Below are 18182 nucleotides of genomic sequence, written 5' to 3' on the forward strand. Positions count from 1 at the left end.
CACTCAGAGTGAAATCCTAAGTGCTTAGTGGGGTCTGAGTGACATAAGTGCTGTGTGTAAAATAGCCTCCAGTGACCTCCCTGATCTCATATGCCACCCCTACAAGTGCCTCCCTTCGGTTCCACAGAGATGCTGAGCACAGCCTCACCTTGGGGGCCTCTACTTTTCCCTCAGCCTGAAACGCTCTCCCCTCCAGATACCCACATGACTTGCTCCCTCGCTTGATTCAAGTGTTTGCTCAGAAGTCATTATTTTGGAGAGGCCTTCCCCACAGTCTATGTTTTTTGTTTTTGTTTTTGTTTTTGTTTTTGCGGTACGCGGGCCTCTCACTGTTGTGGCCTCTCCCGTTGCGGAACACAGGCTCTGGACGCGCAGGCTCAGTGGCCATGGCTCACGGGCCCAGCCGCTCTGAGGCATGTGGGATCTTCCCGGACCGGGGCACAAACCCGTGTCCCCTGCATCGGCAGGCAGACTCCCAACCACTACGCCACCAGGGAAGCCCCACAGTCTATCTTAAATAGCCCCTTGTCATGCTGCCCTCTCACCTCCCCTTTTTAAAAAAAAATTCAGCACTTACCACTTCCATTATTTCATATATTTGTTCATCATCTCTTTGTCCATTAGGAGAGAAACTTCATGAGAATGGAGCAAGAGAATGTTTTGTTCACTATTGTACCTACTGTGTCCAGAGGAGTGCCTGGCTTGGAGGCACTCAATACGTATCTGTCGAATAAACAGATTTTAGGAAGATCGCACTGGCAGCCAGTGAGGAGACTGGATCGGGCTGGACCAAGATACAGGCAGGGAGATCAGTTAGGAACCCATTGTAAGAGTTTTAGTGAGAACTTAGGATGAGGGCAGCCTGATGGAGAACATTGGGAGTGGAGGTGGAGAAAGGGAGATACAGTGTACAAACACGCGCATGTATGCACACACAGGCACACGTGTGCACACGTCATATTTTAGCCAGTGACATCTACTATCTTAGTCGCGGAAGGCTAAGGAAGAAAGTAAAAGTGTCTTTATATGTAAATTGGTACGTATGTCATGAACACCCAGTGACAAGCGGGACAGCCTCCAGCTAACCCTGCATGATGTTCTTTCCTTTGGGATCTTCTCACCACCACCCCACATATGTCTACCCCTGTCAGCCAGGCTGCAAAGGGCTGCCAGGCAGGTTCCATTTGATCAGTGATGCAGGGCTCCTGCCTGAGGGAATAGGGATAGGGCACAGGGTGCTGAACGGTGGAAAGGGTCTTTGGAAGGCAGAGTCAGAGAGCCTTAGAGAAACATGGGGAGAGACACGTGGACCCTGAGAAGGGTGCTCAGAGCCCGTGAGGAGCTCAGGCCTGGCCGAGACTTCCTGAGGCCAGATGTGGTGGGAGGCAGGACAGCATCGTCAGGCAGCATCCACTTTCTAGCCCTCACCTTTCCCTGCCCCCACTCCTCTCCCTGTTCCACTCTGGTCCCTTTTCCTAGCCGGGTGGGTGCCTTGACCAAGTATGGGCATAGGAGTGAGTGGTTCCCCACTAGGGTGTGTGAGTTCCTGGATGTGGGGACACCCAGGGAACTGGGACCCGATTTCTAGCGGACAGGCTGGGGCTTTGGCGGTAGGGGAGGAATCTCTCTGAGAGGCTCAACTTTGATTTCCTCTCTAAGGAAAGAGCATAGCGACTTGAGCTTGTGTTGCAGAATGAGGAACTGAGGTTAGACCTCAGGCACGACCATTCAGCTTCTAGGGTGAAGTGACTGAAACTTAGTACCTGGGGAACGCTTGGAGGCGGGCTGGTGAGAAAAGGAGGAAGAGGTGGGACCTGTGGGTCAGCGCCGCTCGGGCCGCTGCCTGACCTGCGTAGGGGGCGGGCCCTGAGGCCTAAAATCCGCGTTGAGAGAGCCTCCGCAACCCCTCCAAGAGCTGGGTTGCCTCATTTCCAAGAGCTAGAGCCTCTTCCAGGTTCCGGGGTGTATGATGGGGACCTTCTGTCAATCTCTCCTCTCATCTGGACCAGGGGCGGGGGCGCTGCCGCCGCTCCCCTCCCACCTGGGCTCTGAGCGTGGGGGTTGGGCCGAAAGAGCCGCCAGAGCCGCCCACCTGCCCGCGGTGTCATGGCAACGACTCTGCCCACGTGGACGACGAGGAAAGGGAAGAGAGGAGAGGAGGCACCACAGCAGACAGGAGGATGGGAGGGGGCTCCTCAGGGTCTGGCACGCGGGAGCCCCCATCCCTCCTGCTTGGCCCAGGGCCTCCAGGGCAGGGTGGGGCTTGTGCTCCCGGCCTGGCCTCAGAGAGTGCGTGTCCTTGGGCGTCCTGAGTGATGACGACCTTGGCCTCCTGGGCTGGGCGCCCCGCCCCCAGTGGAGTCCTGGGGGAGATGGGGCTTTGGCATGTGCAGACCTCTCCTTCTCGCCCCAGCCCACAAGTCCGGGATGGTGCCTGGGGTTGAGGGGATGAGAGCACGACCTACTTCTCCATTTTCTCACTATTTTTCAAAAGGAAAATGACCCACTTTTCAGCCAATCGGACTGGGGCCTGTTCCCAGGCTCATTCCCTGAGCCCCCCTGCCCAGGCCTCTGCTCCATCCTCAGCCTGTTAGTCACGTGCTGGACCCACTTCCTGAGGGAAGCAGGTGCACCTGTGTGGAGGGTCCTTCCCTGCCATCTGCGGCAGGCAGGGGAGGGGTCTATTCCAGGGGTGGCCAGGGCCTGAGGGATTTTACGACAGCTCCCCTTTGGGCTGACAGTCCCCATTGACGGCCGTGGTCCTGGGCACTTTGAGTGTCCTGTCCGCCATCCCCTTACACTGCTAGGACGCACACCGTGGAGGGGCAGGAAGGACTCTGGGGAGGGTGGAAGAAGGACTGTACCCCTCCTCTCACTCTGTATTAGTGGGTGGTGGTGGGCTGTCTTCCCAAGCTGCTCCATTTCCATGTGGAAAGGGAGAGCCGGTAGCACAGGAGAACCATGTCTGTCTGTCTGCCTTCCAGAGAACCCTCCTAGAGGGTCCTGTCTATGCCTCTCTTCCCAAGCCCCTCCTCCTCTCTAGGATATTGGTCTGGGCCTCAGAGCCCCCTCCCTCCCTCAGCTATATTGGCTTGGGCTGGCTTGGTGGGGGTGATTAGGGATTTAATTATTTAGTTTCTCCAGCTCAGTAGATTAATTCCATCCATCACAGGCAGGCTGAACCATCTCCCGATCTTTGGGTTGCCTGGCCAACCCCAGAGGGAGGCAGCATCATTGCTCACCTGGGCCTAGTATTGGATCTGGGAACAATGGATAAAGTTCTTGTTGGGGGAGGATTTGGTGTATGACATTGAGCAGATGTGGGTGCTTAAGTGATGTGAAATAAACACGTATGTCGGTTGTGTGGGGATAAACATGTGAACGTGTATGTGAGGTTTTGTATCTGCGCAGCTTCTGTGTGCACAGGCATCAGTGTCCATTGGATGAAAGTGCACGTGCGTGTGAACCCTTGTGGGAACAAGTTTGTATATATCTGTGCACATCATGTGATGATGACTAGCTATTTGAGGACAAGTGCCATGTGAGTTGCGTTGGATGAGTCTGCATGGCTGTGTAATCTGCTTCTGGAGAACACGTGTGTTAAATTGTGAATAAGCAGTCTTGGGACCGGATGCCCATGTGCAAGGGAGGGATGGCAAGGGTGGAGGTTTCCTGAGGCTGAGTGATGAATCAGGGCACACTGAGGGTCCACCTGGTGACCTCAACAGACCAGTTTGGTCAGAGAGAGATGCTCCTTTAGACCTGCCAGGGCTTGGTCTCCTAGTGGTTGAGAGTGTCAGGCCAGGACTAGATCCACATTCAAATCCTCCACCACCTGTGTGACTTTGGGCAATTTTCTTTGCATATCTTAGCCTCAATTTCCTCATCTGTAAAATGGGAATAATAATGGCACCTACTGCAAAGGATGATTGCGAGGCCTACACAAAGAAGTACATCTAAAGCACTTAACACAATGCCTGTTCAGTTGTAGGCATTCAAAGAGCTGAGCCTTACACTTCAGAGTTGAAAGGTACCAGAGGGTGTATGATCTGAAATGTGTTCTGTGCTTGAATGCATCCTGTACCATCCTCCAAAGTGGTCCTCCAACCTCAGCTTATATGCCTCCCTGGACAGGACACTCCCAGCTCTTCAGGAAACCCACGTCACACTTTACCAGCTCTGCCTGCTGGAGAGTTCTGGTCCAGCTGCAGAGAGTCATTTCCCTCATGCCTTCTCCCATTTCTCTCCCTATTTCTATGCACCAGCCAAGGGGTGCTGCTTCTTGATGGCTCAGTGACTGATCTTGAACTTATTGAGCATCTAATATAAGCCAGGTTTTGTTTATACAGAGATAGATCAGATAGATCCTGGTTTTCAAGGAGCTCACAGCCTGCAAACAGCTATTTATCCTACTATGTTGAAATATGGGACCTTAGAGAAGGTAGCAACTGCTTTGCTCTGGGATTGATGAGGAGGGCACACTTAGGTGAGGTGTCTCAGAAGAGAGGATACTTGAACTGCATCAGAGGCAAAGTTGGGAGGACAGGCTTTCCATACGGAAGAATCTCATAGTCTGTGCTGACTCCTCTCCCCATACTCTCTCCCGTTGTGGTCCTAGCTCCTGCTAAGCCCGGAAGTCCAGTGAGGAGAGCAGGGGTTAAGAGACCCTGGCTGCTGGGGGAGGATCAGGCAGAGCAGAGGGGAGGGAGGTGCCACCACATCAACCTGGCAGTTAGCCAACCAACTAGCCCTCATTGGGTCCCCTGGGGGCTGGCTCTGTGCTTGACTTCCCTGTAGGAGAGGCCCAGAGAAGACAGACCCTGGTGCGGGCAATCCTGGTCCCACCTCTCACAGAGAGCTTCTAGGACAGTGTGCCAACCCAGGAGGCAGGCTTCATGGGGCAGCAAGACACCTGGGCCAGAGAGTAGCACAGGCCACAGGCCTGGCCTGGCTGAGAAGCTGCTGCCCAGGGGACCCTTGCCATGGACTTGGGATTCTACCTGTTATTTTCTAATGGCCCTAGAAGGCTCAGGTCTGGCAGCATCCTGGAGGCCAGGGCAGCATCAGCCCAAATCTCATCAAACACATACAAATAAAAGAAGGCACTATGGTGCTCAAGTCAGGAGAAGCCAACGTGTGGAAATATATGTGCCAGGTGCCTTGAACAGATCAGCTTATTTACTCATTGCCACAACCTTAGAAGGTAGGTATTGTTATCCCTATTTTACAGATGACAAAATTGAGGCTCATGGTCATGCAGGTAGGCTGAGATGAAATGGTTGGAAGCAGATGACTGTCTTTTCAATACCAAGCAATAAGTTCACCGGGCTTTCCCTCCCAGATCCTTGGAGTTGGAAGAGAGACCACCAGCCCTGGCTGCGGGGATCAGTGGGGTCTACAAATCAAGGGCGTCTAGTTCTCTCAGATGCTATCATCTTTGGCCACCAGAGCTGCTCTGCTGTCTTCAGCATGATCGAGGGGTGGGAGCTCTTCAAAAGGAAACTAGGCAAACAGAAAGTCCTGGGTGAAACATGAAACAAATGAGTATTCAGAGTTTTGGATCTCTGATCCATACCTGAGTCAGGTATGGCTACAGCCTCTGACTGAGGCTGTCTGAGAAACCCTCTGAAAGGCGCTGCTCCCAGATCGCACATGTTTTAGTGCTTTCTCCCTGGTAGTCAGGAGCTAACCCTCAGCACTGTGCTATTTTACCTGCAGTACCTTAATCCTCATGACATCATGGTGAGAAAAGAGCTAGGCTTGCCCCCATTTGAAAGGTGAGGAAACTGAACTAGAGAGAGATGCAGGAACTTCCTTAAGGCCACATGTCTAGTAACTGGTGGACCTGGGACATGAACCCAAACAGTTGTCACTCGGGACCCATAACCCACAGTCTCTCTCGTTAGCTGTCCCTGACCAGGGTCCTATAGGAGTCTAGTCCTGGGATCCTGCCTCTCAGCGGCTGGCTGGGATGACTTCCCCAAAGAAGACTCCTGGAGACCTTCAGGAGGGGGAGCAGGGACAGGCTGAGCAAGCTGAGGGTTGATCAGTTGACAGAAAGGGAAGAACGGGCCAGAAGCAGTTGGCTGTGGCTGCAGCTAGCGGGTGTGAGGGGTGAGGCTGATCAGGCGGAACTGTATCTTGTAGGGCATTTGGTAGCCCTGGAGAAGCCTGAACTTTGCTTCTGGTGCCTCTGGGCTATATGGCCCCAGCTGGGAGAGAAGCTGGGACCCAGAGAGTCTGGAGGAAGAGACCTACTTGGGGCTGGGAGATTCCCTCCTCACGGTCTCCTCCTTCTGCTCTGCAGTGTGGGGAGTGTAAATTTCCCCCCTTCATTCCTCTTTCCCCTCGCTGCCTTCCTTGAACTCTGCCAAGGGGCACACCTAGAGAGCCCCAGATGTGGCTGGGAAAGAACCATCTTTACCTGCCATTTGAGAGGGGCTAGATAAACAGTGACGAACAGGGCTGGGTTTGGTGGCGGGATTTCGAATACCAAATCCTCCAGGGGCTCTCTAGAGCCCTTAGAGGGAAAGGAGCGGAGGTCCTTTCTGTGGGCTGCTGGGCACAGGAGTAGGGTGGAAAGTGACGACATTCATTCATGCGATAGATACTTTTTGAGCACCTGTTCATGCTAGGCATTGTTCTAGACACTCAGAATACTGCAGCACATAAGACAGACTTAGTCCCTGCCCTCCTGGGGCTTATATTCTGCTATGGGGAAACATACTATAAACATGTAATAGATAAAGAAAATAATTTCAAAGAGCAATAGTGCTATGAAGGCAATGAAACTGGGTGATGTAGAGCTTTCCTGGGGGATGGAGTCCAACTTTAGTTAGAGAGTGGTCAGGGAAGGCCTCTCTGAGCTGAGACCTGAGAGATGAGACAGAGGAAGCCATGGGAATATCTGGGGCAGAGTGTTCCAGCAGAGAGAACATCAAGTACAAAGCCCCCTGAGGTGGGATTTTCAAAGAGATTATAGGTAGTGTGGGTTATTCACGGGCTGAGCACTGTCCAATGGGTCAGGAGATGGATTTAGCCTTGGATCTTCCTGTGTCTCAAGTGTTTTGGAGCAGTAAGCCCATTTTCTGTAAAATTCCTATCCTAAACCCCTAGGAAGAGTTAATTAAATGAAGTAATAAAGGTGAATGAAAAAAGATCCCAAACCTCCCTCCTGTTCTGTTCCCCCTCCCTTCTTTCCACTTTCTGGGGCAGTGAGAGGAAGAGAAGGCTTTTCTAGGGTCCTAAGGGTGGGGGCTGGGCACGAGGCCTGCTGAGTCTTCAGTGACAGAGCTGGGTAGCGAGGTTGCAAGAGGCCAGGGGTGAGGAAACCAGCCCAGCTGCGGAGATCCTGCCAAAGGCAGCTGAGAAAAGCCAGTGCTGAAATGGTCAAGGGGGCTCGGACAGCCCTGGATGCAGGAAAAGGCTGGGGCTGAGGGGGAATTCCTATCAGTGGGCATGGGAGTGTGGGCTACAGGTCAGAGTCTCTGTGTTAGGGCCCCCCACTAGCTGGCCCCTTCACCGTGGACGGAGCCCCAGCCTCTGAGCTGCTGTCAGGATAGGGGGTGGAGGAGGACTAGAAAGGGAAACTGAGGCAGAATCCTGGCCACTTTGGTTAGGTTGACACAGGGAAAGGGGATGGGAAGGCAATGCCTGAAACTTTGAGGTCCCAAGGGCACATGTAGCTCACCCGCAGGTGTGGAGGAGCCTGGGCCTACAGCAGCAAAATGAATTCCAGACCTCACTTGCTGTAGGTTCTGCTATGTTGGAACTGGTGAGGGGATGACCTCAGAGGCTCCAGTGTGAGGGGACTAGAGAAGGCTGATCCACAGCAAGAGAGCAACTGTACCCTTTTGCTGCCATCTGGACCATCATGTCCAGCTTGTAGCTCTTCCAGACAGCTTCTTGGGGGAAGGCATGCAGCAGTTAATATTTGATTTCTGAAATCTTTATCTTTGCCCAAAGCATCACTTTGTGTCAGCCTCTGAGACCCTGGCTTTTGTCGAAGGCACCTTGCTCCTTGGCTGCCCAGGTGTGGACAATCTTGAGTAAGAACTGCTTTTTTCCAGTAGAACACCTTCGGTCTTATATAGTTGTCCAAGAGATACTAAGTGACCTACTCAAGGTCACACTGTAAACCAATGGAGGAAGTCATAAAAATGAAAATGCAAATACTGATAGCTACCTTTATTGAGTATTCACCGTGTGCCAGGTGCAGTATTATATGCTTTACCTGGTTAACCATCACATCCTTCATACCTTTCTGATGGTGCTAATATTATCCCCATTGTACAGAAGAGAAAGTAGGCTGAGAGAGGTGAATCACCTGCCCAAGTACACACAGCTAGTAAGTGAATGGAAAGGGATTTAATAGAGTCTGACAACAGAGGCTATACCAATAACTGCTTTGATCCAGGGAGTTTGGGAGTCACCTAGGTCTCAAGAAAGGAAAATCAGCTGGTTTGGCTGCACAGGGTCCTGGGGGAGAGGACAAGAAACCACTGTGAAACTCTTTCCTCCGCAGCCCTTTTCCTTCCTCCATTTTCCATTGTTTTTCTGGAAGGTAATTGCTTGGGGCAGTGACAACCTCCTGGCGAATTACATAGCTGGTTTCCCAGTGAGATTTGTAACAACAACTCCGCCAGCCTGGCAGCCCCCAGCAAGTTCCAGTTTAAGACATTAATTGCTGGATTGTGTAGTTGGTGCTAAATTGGGTAATTTCTCGGTGACGGCATGTGTGCCACTTCTTCCAATCCCAGATAGATGCGAGCTGCACCAGAGGATGTGTCACACACAGCACCCTCCTAGCCTCCTTCACTCCCCACTTCCTAGCCAGCTACAGGCAACTGCAAAAGCAGCTGCTTCCCTGGGCTCAGAGGTTCACCATCTGGGCAGCTCTCTGTGTGCTGGTGGCCTGGGATAGTAGGTAGATGACTTGGTGCAATAAAATGGGGGAAAGTAGCACCAGCACGCAGAGTTGTCAGAGGGTTTCAGGGAGCTTCCTTTATTCTGTACTTATCTGACCTTGGACTTGGAACAAATTCAGTACTCGCCACTCAGGGGAAAAGGCTAAACCACACTTTGGTTACCTCTGGAGTGTGTGGTATGTGTGTGGTTCTTAGTCGTTTGTTTCCTTTTTAAAAAACAGAAAACAAAAAACAAATTCACTACTGTGTTCCTTCAAGAAGGGTGTTTAATCCGTTTGGCTTCCCTGAGCAGCAGCCCAGGTATGAGGAAAGCTCAGGCATTGGAGTGAGACTACACTGGGTTTGACTTCTGGGTTTGTCACCAACCGTATGACCTTGGGACTGTCAGCCCCTCCAAGCCTCAGTTTCTTCTTCTGTAAATTGGGAGGTGGGGATAATATCTATCCCTTGGCATAGTTGTGGGAATTAAAATGTCATCAGTGAAAAGGATTTTGTTCTTAGTAGGCTCACATTCACTCAACAAACACCTGCCACCTACCAAACATTGTTTTAGGAGTGGGGGGAATAATGCAGTGAATAAGATGGATGAAATTCCTGCACTGACATGGAGCTTACATGCTCCATGTAAGAGAGACAGACAATTTCTGAATCACACAAATTGAAAATGGTAATGATAGAAGAGCTGCAGAGGTACACAGTGCCTTGAGAGCACACAGCAGGGGGATCTGACCTAGTCAGGGAGGCCAGAGGAAGCTTCCCTGAGGAAGCAACAACTGGGCTGAGATCTGAAGGGTGTGTAGGAGTTAGCAAGGCAGAGGTGGACGGGAAAAAGCTTTCTGGACGGGTGAGGGGTGGGGAATAGGCCCCGTGATGGGAGAGATCATGGGACTGCAGAAAGACAGGCCTGGCTGGAGCAGAGGAAGCAAGGGGGAGCGTGTTGTGAGCAGAGTTTGGAAGCCCAGGAAGGGCCAGAGCCTGCAGGCCTTGTTGGATGGGTTAAGGCATTTTATCCTAAGAGCATCAATAAGCCAGTGAAGAGTTTTAACCACAGAAGTGACATGATCAGATCTGTGTTTCCAAATGACCATTTGGCTTGGAGCCGGGTAAGAACGGAAGCAGGGAGACCATTTAGGAGGCTTTTGCAGACGTCCAGGCAGGAGATGATGTTCTGAGGTAGTTGGATTAGTTAGCAGTGTTTTCTGCTGCAAATACAGAAAATCTGGCCCACAGTGGTTTAAATAAAGAGGAGTTTATTCCTTCCTGCATTTAGGCCTGGAGGAAGGCAACTGCTTTATGTCGGTGCCATGGCTCAGTGACTCCAGGGCCAGCATTTCTGTGATTCTCTAGGCCTTTCTTTCATGGTGGCAAGACAGCTGCCCTAGCTCCAGGCATCATGATTGTATTCAAGTTGAAAAGAGAGGGAGGAAGGATGGTACTTGCAAGCCCCATCCCTTTTATTATAAAGGCAAAAATCTTTCCCAGAATCCCTCATCAAATTTTAATGTATATATCATTAGCTACAAGTGAATCATGTGGCTTCTAGGTACAAGGGAGGCTGGGAAAGGGGAAAGGAGGTTGAGAATGAGTTTTGGCTAGTCAGCTGACAGTGATTTGGTGGATATGGAAATAAGTGGGCAGATCTATTTTTAGGAAGCAGAATCCATAGGACTTGGCGATGGATTGAATTATTAGTCCCCTCCTCGCTTGTTTTTCCTGCCTGTGGATTATGTTTAGTAATGGGGTGGCAGCAGAAGGTATGTGATCATAAGTGTGATATATAGGAGGAAGTTTATATAACTAAGTCTATATCAATTAAATCTTCTCTTTAGGAAATCCATAAATTGGATATCCTCTTCTCCCAGTAATTTGGATTTGATTGTATTGTTTAATATTTGGACATTGGGGATTTGGGAAGTCCAAAATGAAGGCTTCACATGTGGGATTATATTGTGTAATCTTTTAGAGTTTACAGAGTGGTTTTGTATCACTTGATACTAAAATCCTTGGAGATAGGTGAGCAGGTATCATTAGGCTTAGAGAGGGTAGGTCACTTGTCTAGTGTCACACACTTTCTGGTCTCAGGGCTTGAGCTTTCTCCACTAGCGAGTACTGCCCTGTAGGACATGGGTAAGGGAGTTGGGGGTGGCTTGTCTGGAGAGAAGCAAACACAGGGACCCATCTCCTTTGAGACTAGAGCTGGGAGAACATGGATTGATGCTAAAGAGACTGATAAGATCTTGATGAAGGTTTAGGGCTGGCAGCAGCACCTGTGTGGTGGTGGAGGAAGGAGGGAAACCTGGGAATGCCCACCATTGGTGTGGACATTCCCAGGTTTGATGTGGCCACAAAGAAAGCAAATGGGATGGTCTGGGTTTCTGTCAAAGTGGCCTTTTGTGCTGTGAGTCTCAGACATGGGTCCTGCCTGGGGCAGGAAGAGGAGGACCATGCCATGGATGAAAGACCAAGCTATCAAAGCTTCTTTCCGAGGTGGGGAGATGCTTCTAGGTGCTTTTCCAATAGCTGCTTGAGAGGCCATTTTGGTCTGAAGTCCCCTCTGCTTCCCCAGAGGCGGGCAAAGGGGGAGAATTGTCATCTAGAGCCAGACAGTTAATATCTTTTAGGTTCCCCCCACCCCAGTTCCCCTCCAGGCAAGATAACGAACATCTCCAGCCCAGGCCATAGGGTGGGCCAGGGGCTGGGCATGTCCTACCTTCCCCTCTGTGGAAGATTCCCAGGAGACTTCACAATCTTCCTCATTGTCTCACATCCCTCAGGGTCAGGAAGTTCTTCTTGTTGTCTGACTGTGTCTCTTCCACTACTATTAATCATGCCCGCAGAGCTAGCTCCTCCTGACATCCCTGTGCCTAATAATGGCATCATTAGTCTTCCAGTCACGGCTGCTGCAAACTTCAGAGTCGTCTTCCTTTCTGACTCTCTCCCATCTCTTCCCAGTGTTTTCCAAGCCCCAGTGTCTGCTGGAACTCTCTCAACCCACGCCTCAGAATTCCTTATTTGCCCAACTCTTCTGCCTTTGTGCCTGCTGTTCCCTCCACTGGGAATTCTCTCTCCCTTACATACAGCCATCTTGTTCTCCATCTTAAACACACTTTTCTCTGGGAAGCCTTCCTCAATTTCCCTCTATTGGATCTGCTCTTGCCCTCATCTTAACTGGCCTGACATTTTGGTACCTCTTTCCAGCACAGTCATTTATTCATCTACTTAGCGAACATTTATTAAGTACCAGCTCTGGGCAAAGCCCCGAGTTAGGTGCTGGAGATCCAGTGATAAATAGAGGTTGGTTCCTACCCTGCAGAAGACCAGATTCTGGTTGGGAAGACAGAAACTGAAACAGACAATTTCAGTGCAATGTGATAGCTGCTTTCATGGGAGGAACCTAGGGTGTGATAAAAACCCAATAGAGAGGCATAACCCAGAATAAGAGCACAAAAAGTCTTCGAGGGAAGGTGGGCTTAATATGAATAAGTGTTAGTTAGCCAGGGGAGTTGGTTGGAAGGTGGATGAAGGGAGATTCTAGGAGGAAGGAGCAGCTTGTGCAAAAATACAGGGACCTAAAATAACCCTATCACGTGAGAGATTGTTCCCCCGTTAGACTACAAGCCTCTCGATGACAGGGGCCACACTTAAATCACCTCTATACACTTCTCATTCTGAGTCTTATTATGGTAGCTGCTCAACAAATATTTGTGGAATGGAATCATATTTGAGGGCAATGAAAAAAAAAAAAAATGCAGTGGCTCAGCACCATGGACAGATCACACAGACACCTGCAGTTGGAGGTAGTCCAAACTGTAAGCTCATTTGCATGCGTTTGCATAATGAAGCCAACTTCATTTCTCTGGGGGTCCAAAGGCTCTGCATCATGGGGGATCCAATCAGTCCTGGTTTGGGGGGTTGGGCAGGGAAACTGTCAAGGCCTGAGACTGGTCCTCTGAGGACTCCAGGAGAATCTCTTTTCCTCTTTGCTTACCACCCTTTTCTTTTCGGTCAGGAGCCAGTGGTCCTGAGCCTTCTGAAGTTAGGATTCTGCCTGGCGGTGGGAATCCTGACACCAAGGATGGGACAGCCTAGATGGTGAGTAGTAGGAGACTCTGGGAGATGGGGTTCTTTTTTTAGTTTTGGAGATGGGCTTCTTAAATCAGAGTAACCTGGGTTTGAATCTTGATTCAAAGTGACTCACCCATTTACTGGCTTTGTGACCTTACCATTTTGAGCTCAATTTTCTCATGGGTAAGTGTGGATAATGTCTACACATAGGATTTCAGTGGGATTAGAGAATATTAGGTATGCACAGTACCTGGTACATAGCAAGTGCTCAGAGATGAGCTGTGAGCAGGATTTGGAAGAAGCCATCCCCATGGTGGGTATGGGGAGGCAGTGGAGGGGAGGAAAGGAGGAAGAGCCTTGGAGGTGCTGCTGTCTGGAGTCTTTGAGGCTGTCATCACCTCATAGTCAGCAGATGGCCCAGAAGCCTGGTCTGGGATGAGAGAGGGCGCCGTCTGCCAGCTCCTCAGTCCCTGTCCCTCCTGCTGGCACCCCCTCCTGCCGTAGCTCCTGTCCTGGCAGCTCTGGAGTCCTGATTGGAGGCAGTACTTGCTGAGAGCTGACCTCTCTGTCCTGTAGTCTTGGCAAGCCTGGGATGGGGGCCAGGAGCACGGGTTCCAATGCTTTCTCTCCATCACCCCCTGCCCTGCCAGCCCACTGTTCCTGGGAGGAGGAACTCCTGGGTTCTAACCCCAGTTTAGGATTCAGATGCTGCTCGAAGAGCCAGCATTCCTCCTCTGTATGTCTCTCCTCCCTTCATGACTCCCCTCCATTGGAATGGGGGTGGTGGGAAAAGGCGAAAGGGGAAATTTCATCAGGGGATATTTGGAACCCAGAAGAGGAAGGCGGAGCCATCTCAGGTTATCCCTTCCTGTCTCAGTCCTGGGTGGGGGGGAAGGAGAATAAGCCTACAGCCAGATAGAAGGAGCTGGGTGTGGAAGGAAGCGGAGGGGTTTTCCTGCAGAATCGTGATAGATACGTAGATTTGGGTCCAGTGTTCTCTTTGGTTATTGCTTCTGGGAGCTGTGACCCAGAGGCCTGACTCTTCATAGCAGTGGAATTGGGTAGGGTTGGGACACAGGTGTGGTGCTGGATCAATTTGCCTCATGTCAGCTTGTTAAAAGCTAGTTCACCTAATGGCTAGTATGTTTGACTATTGTTTTTATGTCTGTATTGGTATCTTTTTATTTTGGTTTACCTAAGGATTTTTAAAAACCCATTTGGTTGAGGGCATTTCCTCTTGTGAATAAGTATTTATCATATTTGCAGCATTTGATGAATGATGACGTTATTTTGTGCCCTTGTGAGCATCTTTGTCTAGGATGACTGTTTTAAGGCTTTTAAGCCCATTTGTGGAAAGATAGTAGAATCAATCACACTAAATTGGAATGCACTACCTAAAGGGATATAAGAATACCTAATAAAAGAGAGTTTCAGGTGATGTGGCCTGTTGTTCAATCCTAATCCCACTGCTCCCTGTTTTCCCAGGAGGTTCCTGGGGCCTGGCCCCCAGCACTATGAAGAGCCCTTGCTGAGGCCATGAGGGGTTATCATGGCGACCGAGGCAGCCATCCCCGCCCAGCCCGCTTTGCCGACCAGCAGCATATGGACGTGGGCCCCGCTGCCAGGGCTCCATACCTGCTGGGCTCCGGGGAGGCCTTCTCCACCGAGCCCCGCTTCTGTGCCCCAAGAGCTGGCCTGGGACACCTTTCTCCTGAAGGGCCCCTGAGCCTGAGTGAGGGGCCATCGACAGGCCCCGAGGGAGGGCCGGGAGGGGCCGGGGTTGGGGGGGGTAGCAGCACCTTCCCCAGGATGTACCCTGGCCAGGGCCCCTTCGACACCTGTGAAGACTGTGTGGGCCACCCACAGGGCAAGGGTGCCCCCCGCCTGCCTCCCACACTTCTGGACCAGTTTGAAAAGCAGTTGCCCGTTCAACAAGATGGCTTCCACACGCTGCCATACCAGCGAGGTCCAGCAGGGGCCGGGCCCGGGCCAGGGTCTGGCACTACGCCGGAGGCCCGCAGCGAGAGCCCCAGCCGCATCCGGCACCTGGTTCACTCTGTGCAGAAGCTGTTTGCCAAGTCCCACTCTCTGGAGGCGCCAGGGAAGCGGGACTATAATGGGCCCAAGGCTGAGGGCAGAGGTGGCTCCGGCGGAGACAGCTACCCTGGCCCGGGCTCTGGAGGCCTCCACACCTCCCACCACCACCATCACCACCACCACCACCACCACCAGTCCCGGCATGGCAAGAGGAGCAAGAGCAAGGACCGCAAGGGGGATGGACGGCACCAGGCCAAGGCCACGGGCTGGTGGAGCTCCGACGACAACTTGGACAGTGACAGCGGCTTCCTGGCCGGTGCGCGGCCCCCTGGGGAGCCTGGTGGTCCCTTCTGCCTGGAGGCTCCAGATGGGTCCTACCGGGACTTGAGCTTCAAGGGGCGCTCGGGCGGGTCGGAAGGCCGCTGTCTTGCCTGCACTGGCATGTCCATGTCACTGGATGGACAATCGGTCAAGCGAAGTGCCTGGCATACCATGATGGTCAGCCAGGGCCGGGATGGATACCCAGGGGCCGGGCCAGGCAAGGGGCTCCTGGGTCCGGAGGCCAAGGCCAAAGCCAGGACTTATCACTATCTGCAGGTGAGGCTTTGGTGGGGGTGGGGAACAGGGTCCTCAGCCCTCATCAATGTTGTCACCCAGGGAGCTGTGGAAAGGGTTGGGTGGGAGCCAGCTATTCCCAGGATGGAGGGTCTGGAGTCAGGGAGGCTCTTCCCTGCCTCACTGTATTGCCTTGAGCCCCTTTTGGGACCTCAGTTTCCCTGTTTGTGCAGTGAAGGGGCCCTTCTATTTTGATATTGTATGTCAGTGCCAGGAAGACTTTTCCTTTACCTGAGGTTTTGGACAAGCTGTGCTGGCCTCTGCCTTGTGAGGCTGGAGGCAGAATGAGGTTGAGAGTAGGCAGTGAACAGGACAGTGTGGTGCTGCCTGCCTGTAGCTTCCCCAAGATTGGAGGTCAGCCGTTGGAAAGCAGTCCTCTTGCCCCTAGGCCTTCTCCAGACCTCTTTTCTGCCCAAACCTGGGTGGTCCAGATACTGTTTGAACGTGAAGGTCAGTTATTTCCAGAATGTGCCTCTGCTGGTGTTTGTCGTTCTGGGGAACCTGCAGTAGGACACCCGTGAGGCTGTGGAAGTGCCCGGGAGCCTGTCTTACGGGTTTCCCCAGGCTGGGCTTCACACAGGTCTGAGCTCCAGACACAGCAGCAGGCCAGGGCACACTGGCCCTGTCCTTTTCTACCAACTCTATGGTGTCTGCAGTTGAGGCTAAGAGCTCTGACGCCTTCTTCTTATGGAGCCTTCATCCATCTCTCACTGTCCCCTCTCCGTCTTCCTATTGAGATGGGGTCGGGGGCTCTCCTTGCCATCGACCTCCCTCTTCTCTGCCTTACGCTCCCCTCTCATATCCCCTGACAGGCTTTCTTGAGCCCTACTGTAGTTTTAGGAGGAAAAGTCTAGACAAGTTCTAGAAGTCCAGTAGACTTAGGGTTATCCCCCAAACCCACGTTCCGCATAGTTCATCTACATCCATTCATTCAGTGAGCATTTCCTGGGTGCTGTGGATACAAAGATGAAGACACCGACGCTGCTTGGGAGGAGCTCACCATTTAAAGGTGGGATAGACAAGGCATCAGGTAGCATGCACTGTGATGAGGCTGTGCGAGGAGAGAGCCTTGGGAGCCTTGGGAGCCCAGAGGAGGCACCTCATCCACCTGGGTGATGGTGGCCCTGAGCAGAATCTCAGTGGAGAATTTGGAGTTAGTTGAGTGCAGAAGTTCCCGGATTAAGGGTGCTCCGGGAAGAGACTACAGCACGTCCAAAGGTGTGGAGAGTTGAGCTTGCATGTGTCTTTGGGTGTCACTGGCCTTTTTGGTAAGTTGTTCACATGTTAGGGCTCTCCTGGGTAGGGAACTCACAAAAGCTCAAGGGAACAGATAGGGCCACAGTGGAAGCAGGAAGGGGTGGGAGACAGAAGGGGAGGTTGGAGACTTCTAGGATTCAGGACTTCCGGGTTGGCCTTGGATTGCGCCCTCCCTGGGAGAGAGGTTCTCTAAGCTGGGGATTGAAGGGTCCAGCAGAAAGGGCCGCGGGGAGAACACCACCCCTTCCTCTCCCATCCCTGGAACCTTGCCACCACTCCGCTGCTCCCTAATGCTTCTCCAGGGCTGCCCTCACCTCCCTGGGGGCTTCCTTTTTAACATGCAACTCACAGTGTCCTGCAGAGGAGCCAGCAGCTCCGCAGTGGCTATGGAGTGGGAACCCTGCAGTGTGCAGAGCGTGCCTGGCTGTCCCATCTGCCTCCCTCTGCCTCTGTGGCTCCTTTCTGTAGAGTATGGGGAAGGGGAAGGATCGATCAGGGGCTGGGGTTCCAGGGAATCTTAGGACTGGAAATTCTGAGCCTGTTTGGGGGAGAACAAGGGGCTGCAGGGACTCTAGACAGACTGGTGCCCCCCTGGCACAAAAGCAGGGGAAGCTGGCCACATCAGACCAGGTGTCTTTGTTGGATCCCCAGTCCTTTTGTTGAGACCTTGTTCCCCTACTGGATGCCAGCTCTCTCTCAGACTTCTTCCAGACTCCCTCTTTTCACTCAGAGCCCTTGTTCCTTTATGGAGCCTCGTCTCTTCCCTGCGTTCCCATCTGCTGATTGAGCCGAGCCCCACACCGAGCCCTGTCCGCCTCACCCGCTGAGGGCTCCTTCATGGGGCCCCATCCCATCCCTGTTCTTACACTGATCTCTGACCCCTCATTTAGTCCCACCCCAGAGTCTCTATTCCTCTCCCGAGCCCTATGCTCTCCCTGAAGCCTGACCCCCACCCCATTTAACCTGTTCTTTTCAACAGGTGTTTTAAATCTTCGCTACCTGCCCTGGGCCCCTCCCGCATGCCTTCATTACACCTCATTCTTCACAGTGTAGGCCAACCATCCCAGACTCCCTCACCTTCCTGTCAGTGCACCTGTGGACTCATCAAGATCCCCAGCCACCCTCATACCCTTCCTTCTTGGCTCAGAGGAGAAGCCAGGACCACCCATCCCAGGATGATGCCTCCACAGGGCTTGAGCCCATCTCTCTGGGATCCCCTCTGTCCATGAGCTGTCCCCCCTTCCTCCCCACATTTAAAGACTGTCTCTTTACTGACTCTTT

General features: G+C 52.2%; 1 protein-coding gene across 1 annotated transcript in view; it reads left to right on the forward strand.

Annotated features, from left to right (window-relative positions):
* Positions 1-14528: 14528 nt before the first annotated feature.
* DLGAP3 (DLG associated protein 3) overlaps positions 14529-18182 on the forward strand; it is a 36703-nt gene continuing 33049 nt past the window's right edge. The window contains exon 1 of the mRNA XM_007453848.1: positions 14529-15626. Within this exon, the coding sequence (XP_007453910.1) occupies positions 14529-15626 (1098 nt within the window). The remainder of the gene's footprint in view (positions 15627-18182) is intronic.

The sequence above is a fragment of the Lipotes vexillifer genome, unplaced genomic scaffold (genome assembly GCF_000442215.2).
Source record: "Lipotes vexillifer unplaced genomic scaffold, Lipotes_vexillifer_v1.1 scaffold213, whole genome shotgun sequence".
Taxonomy (NCBI): Eukaryota; Metazoa; Chordata; class Mammalia; order Artiodactyla; family Lipotidae; genus Lipotes; species Lipotes vexillifer.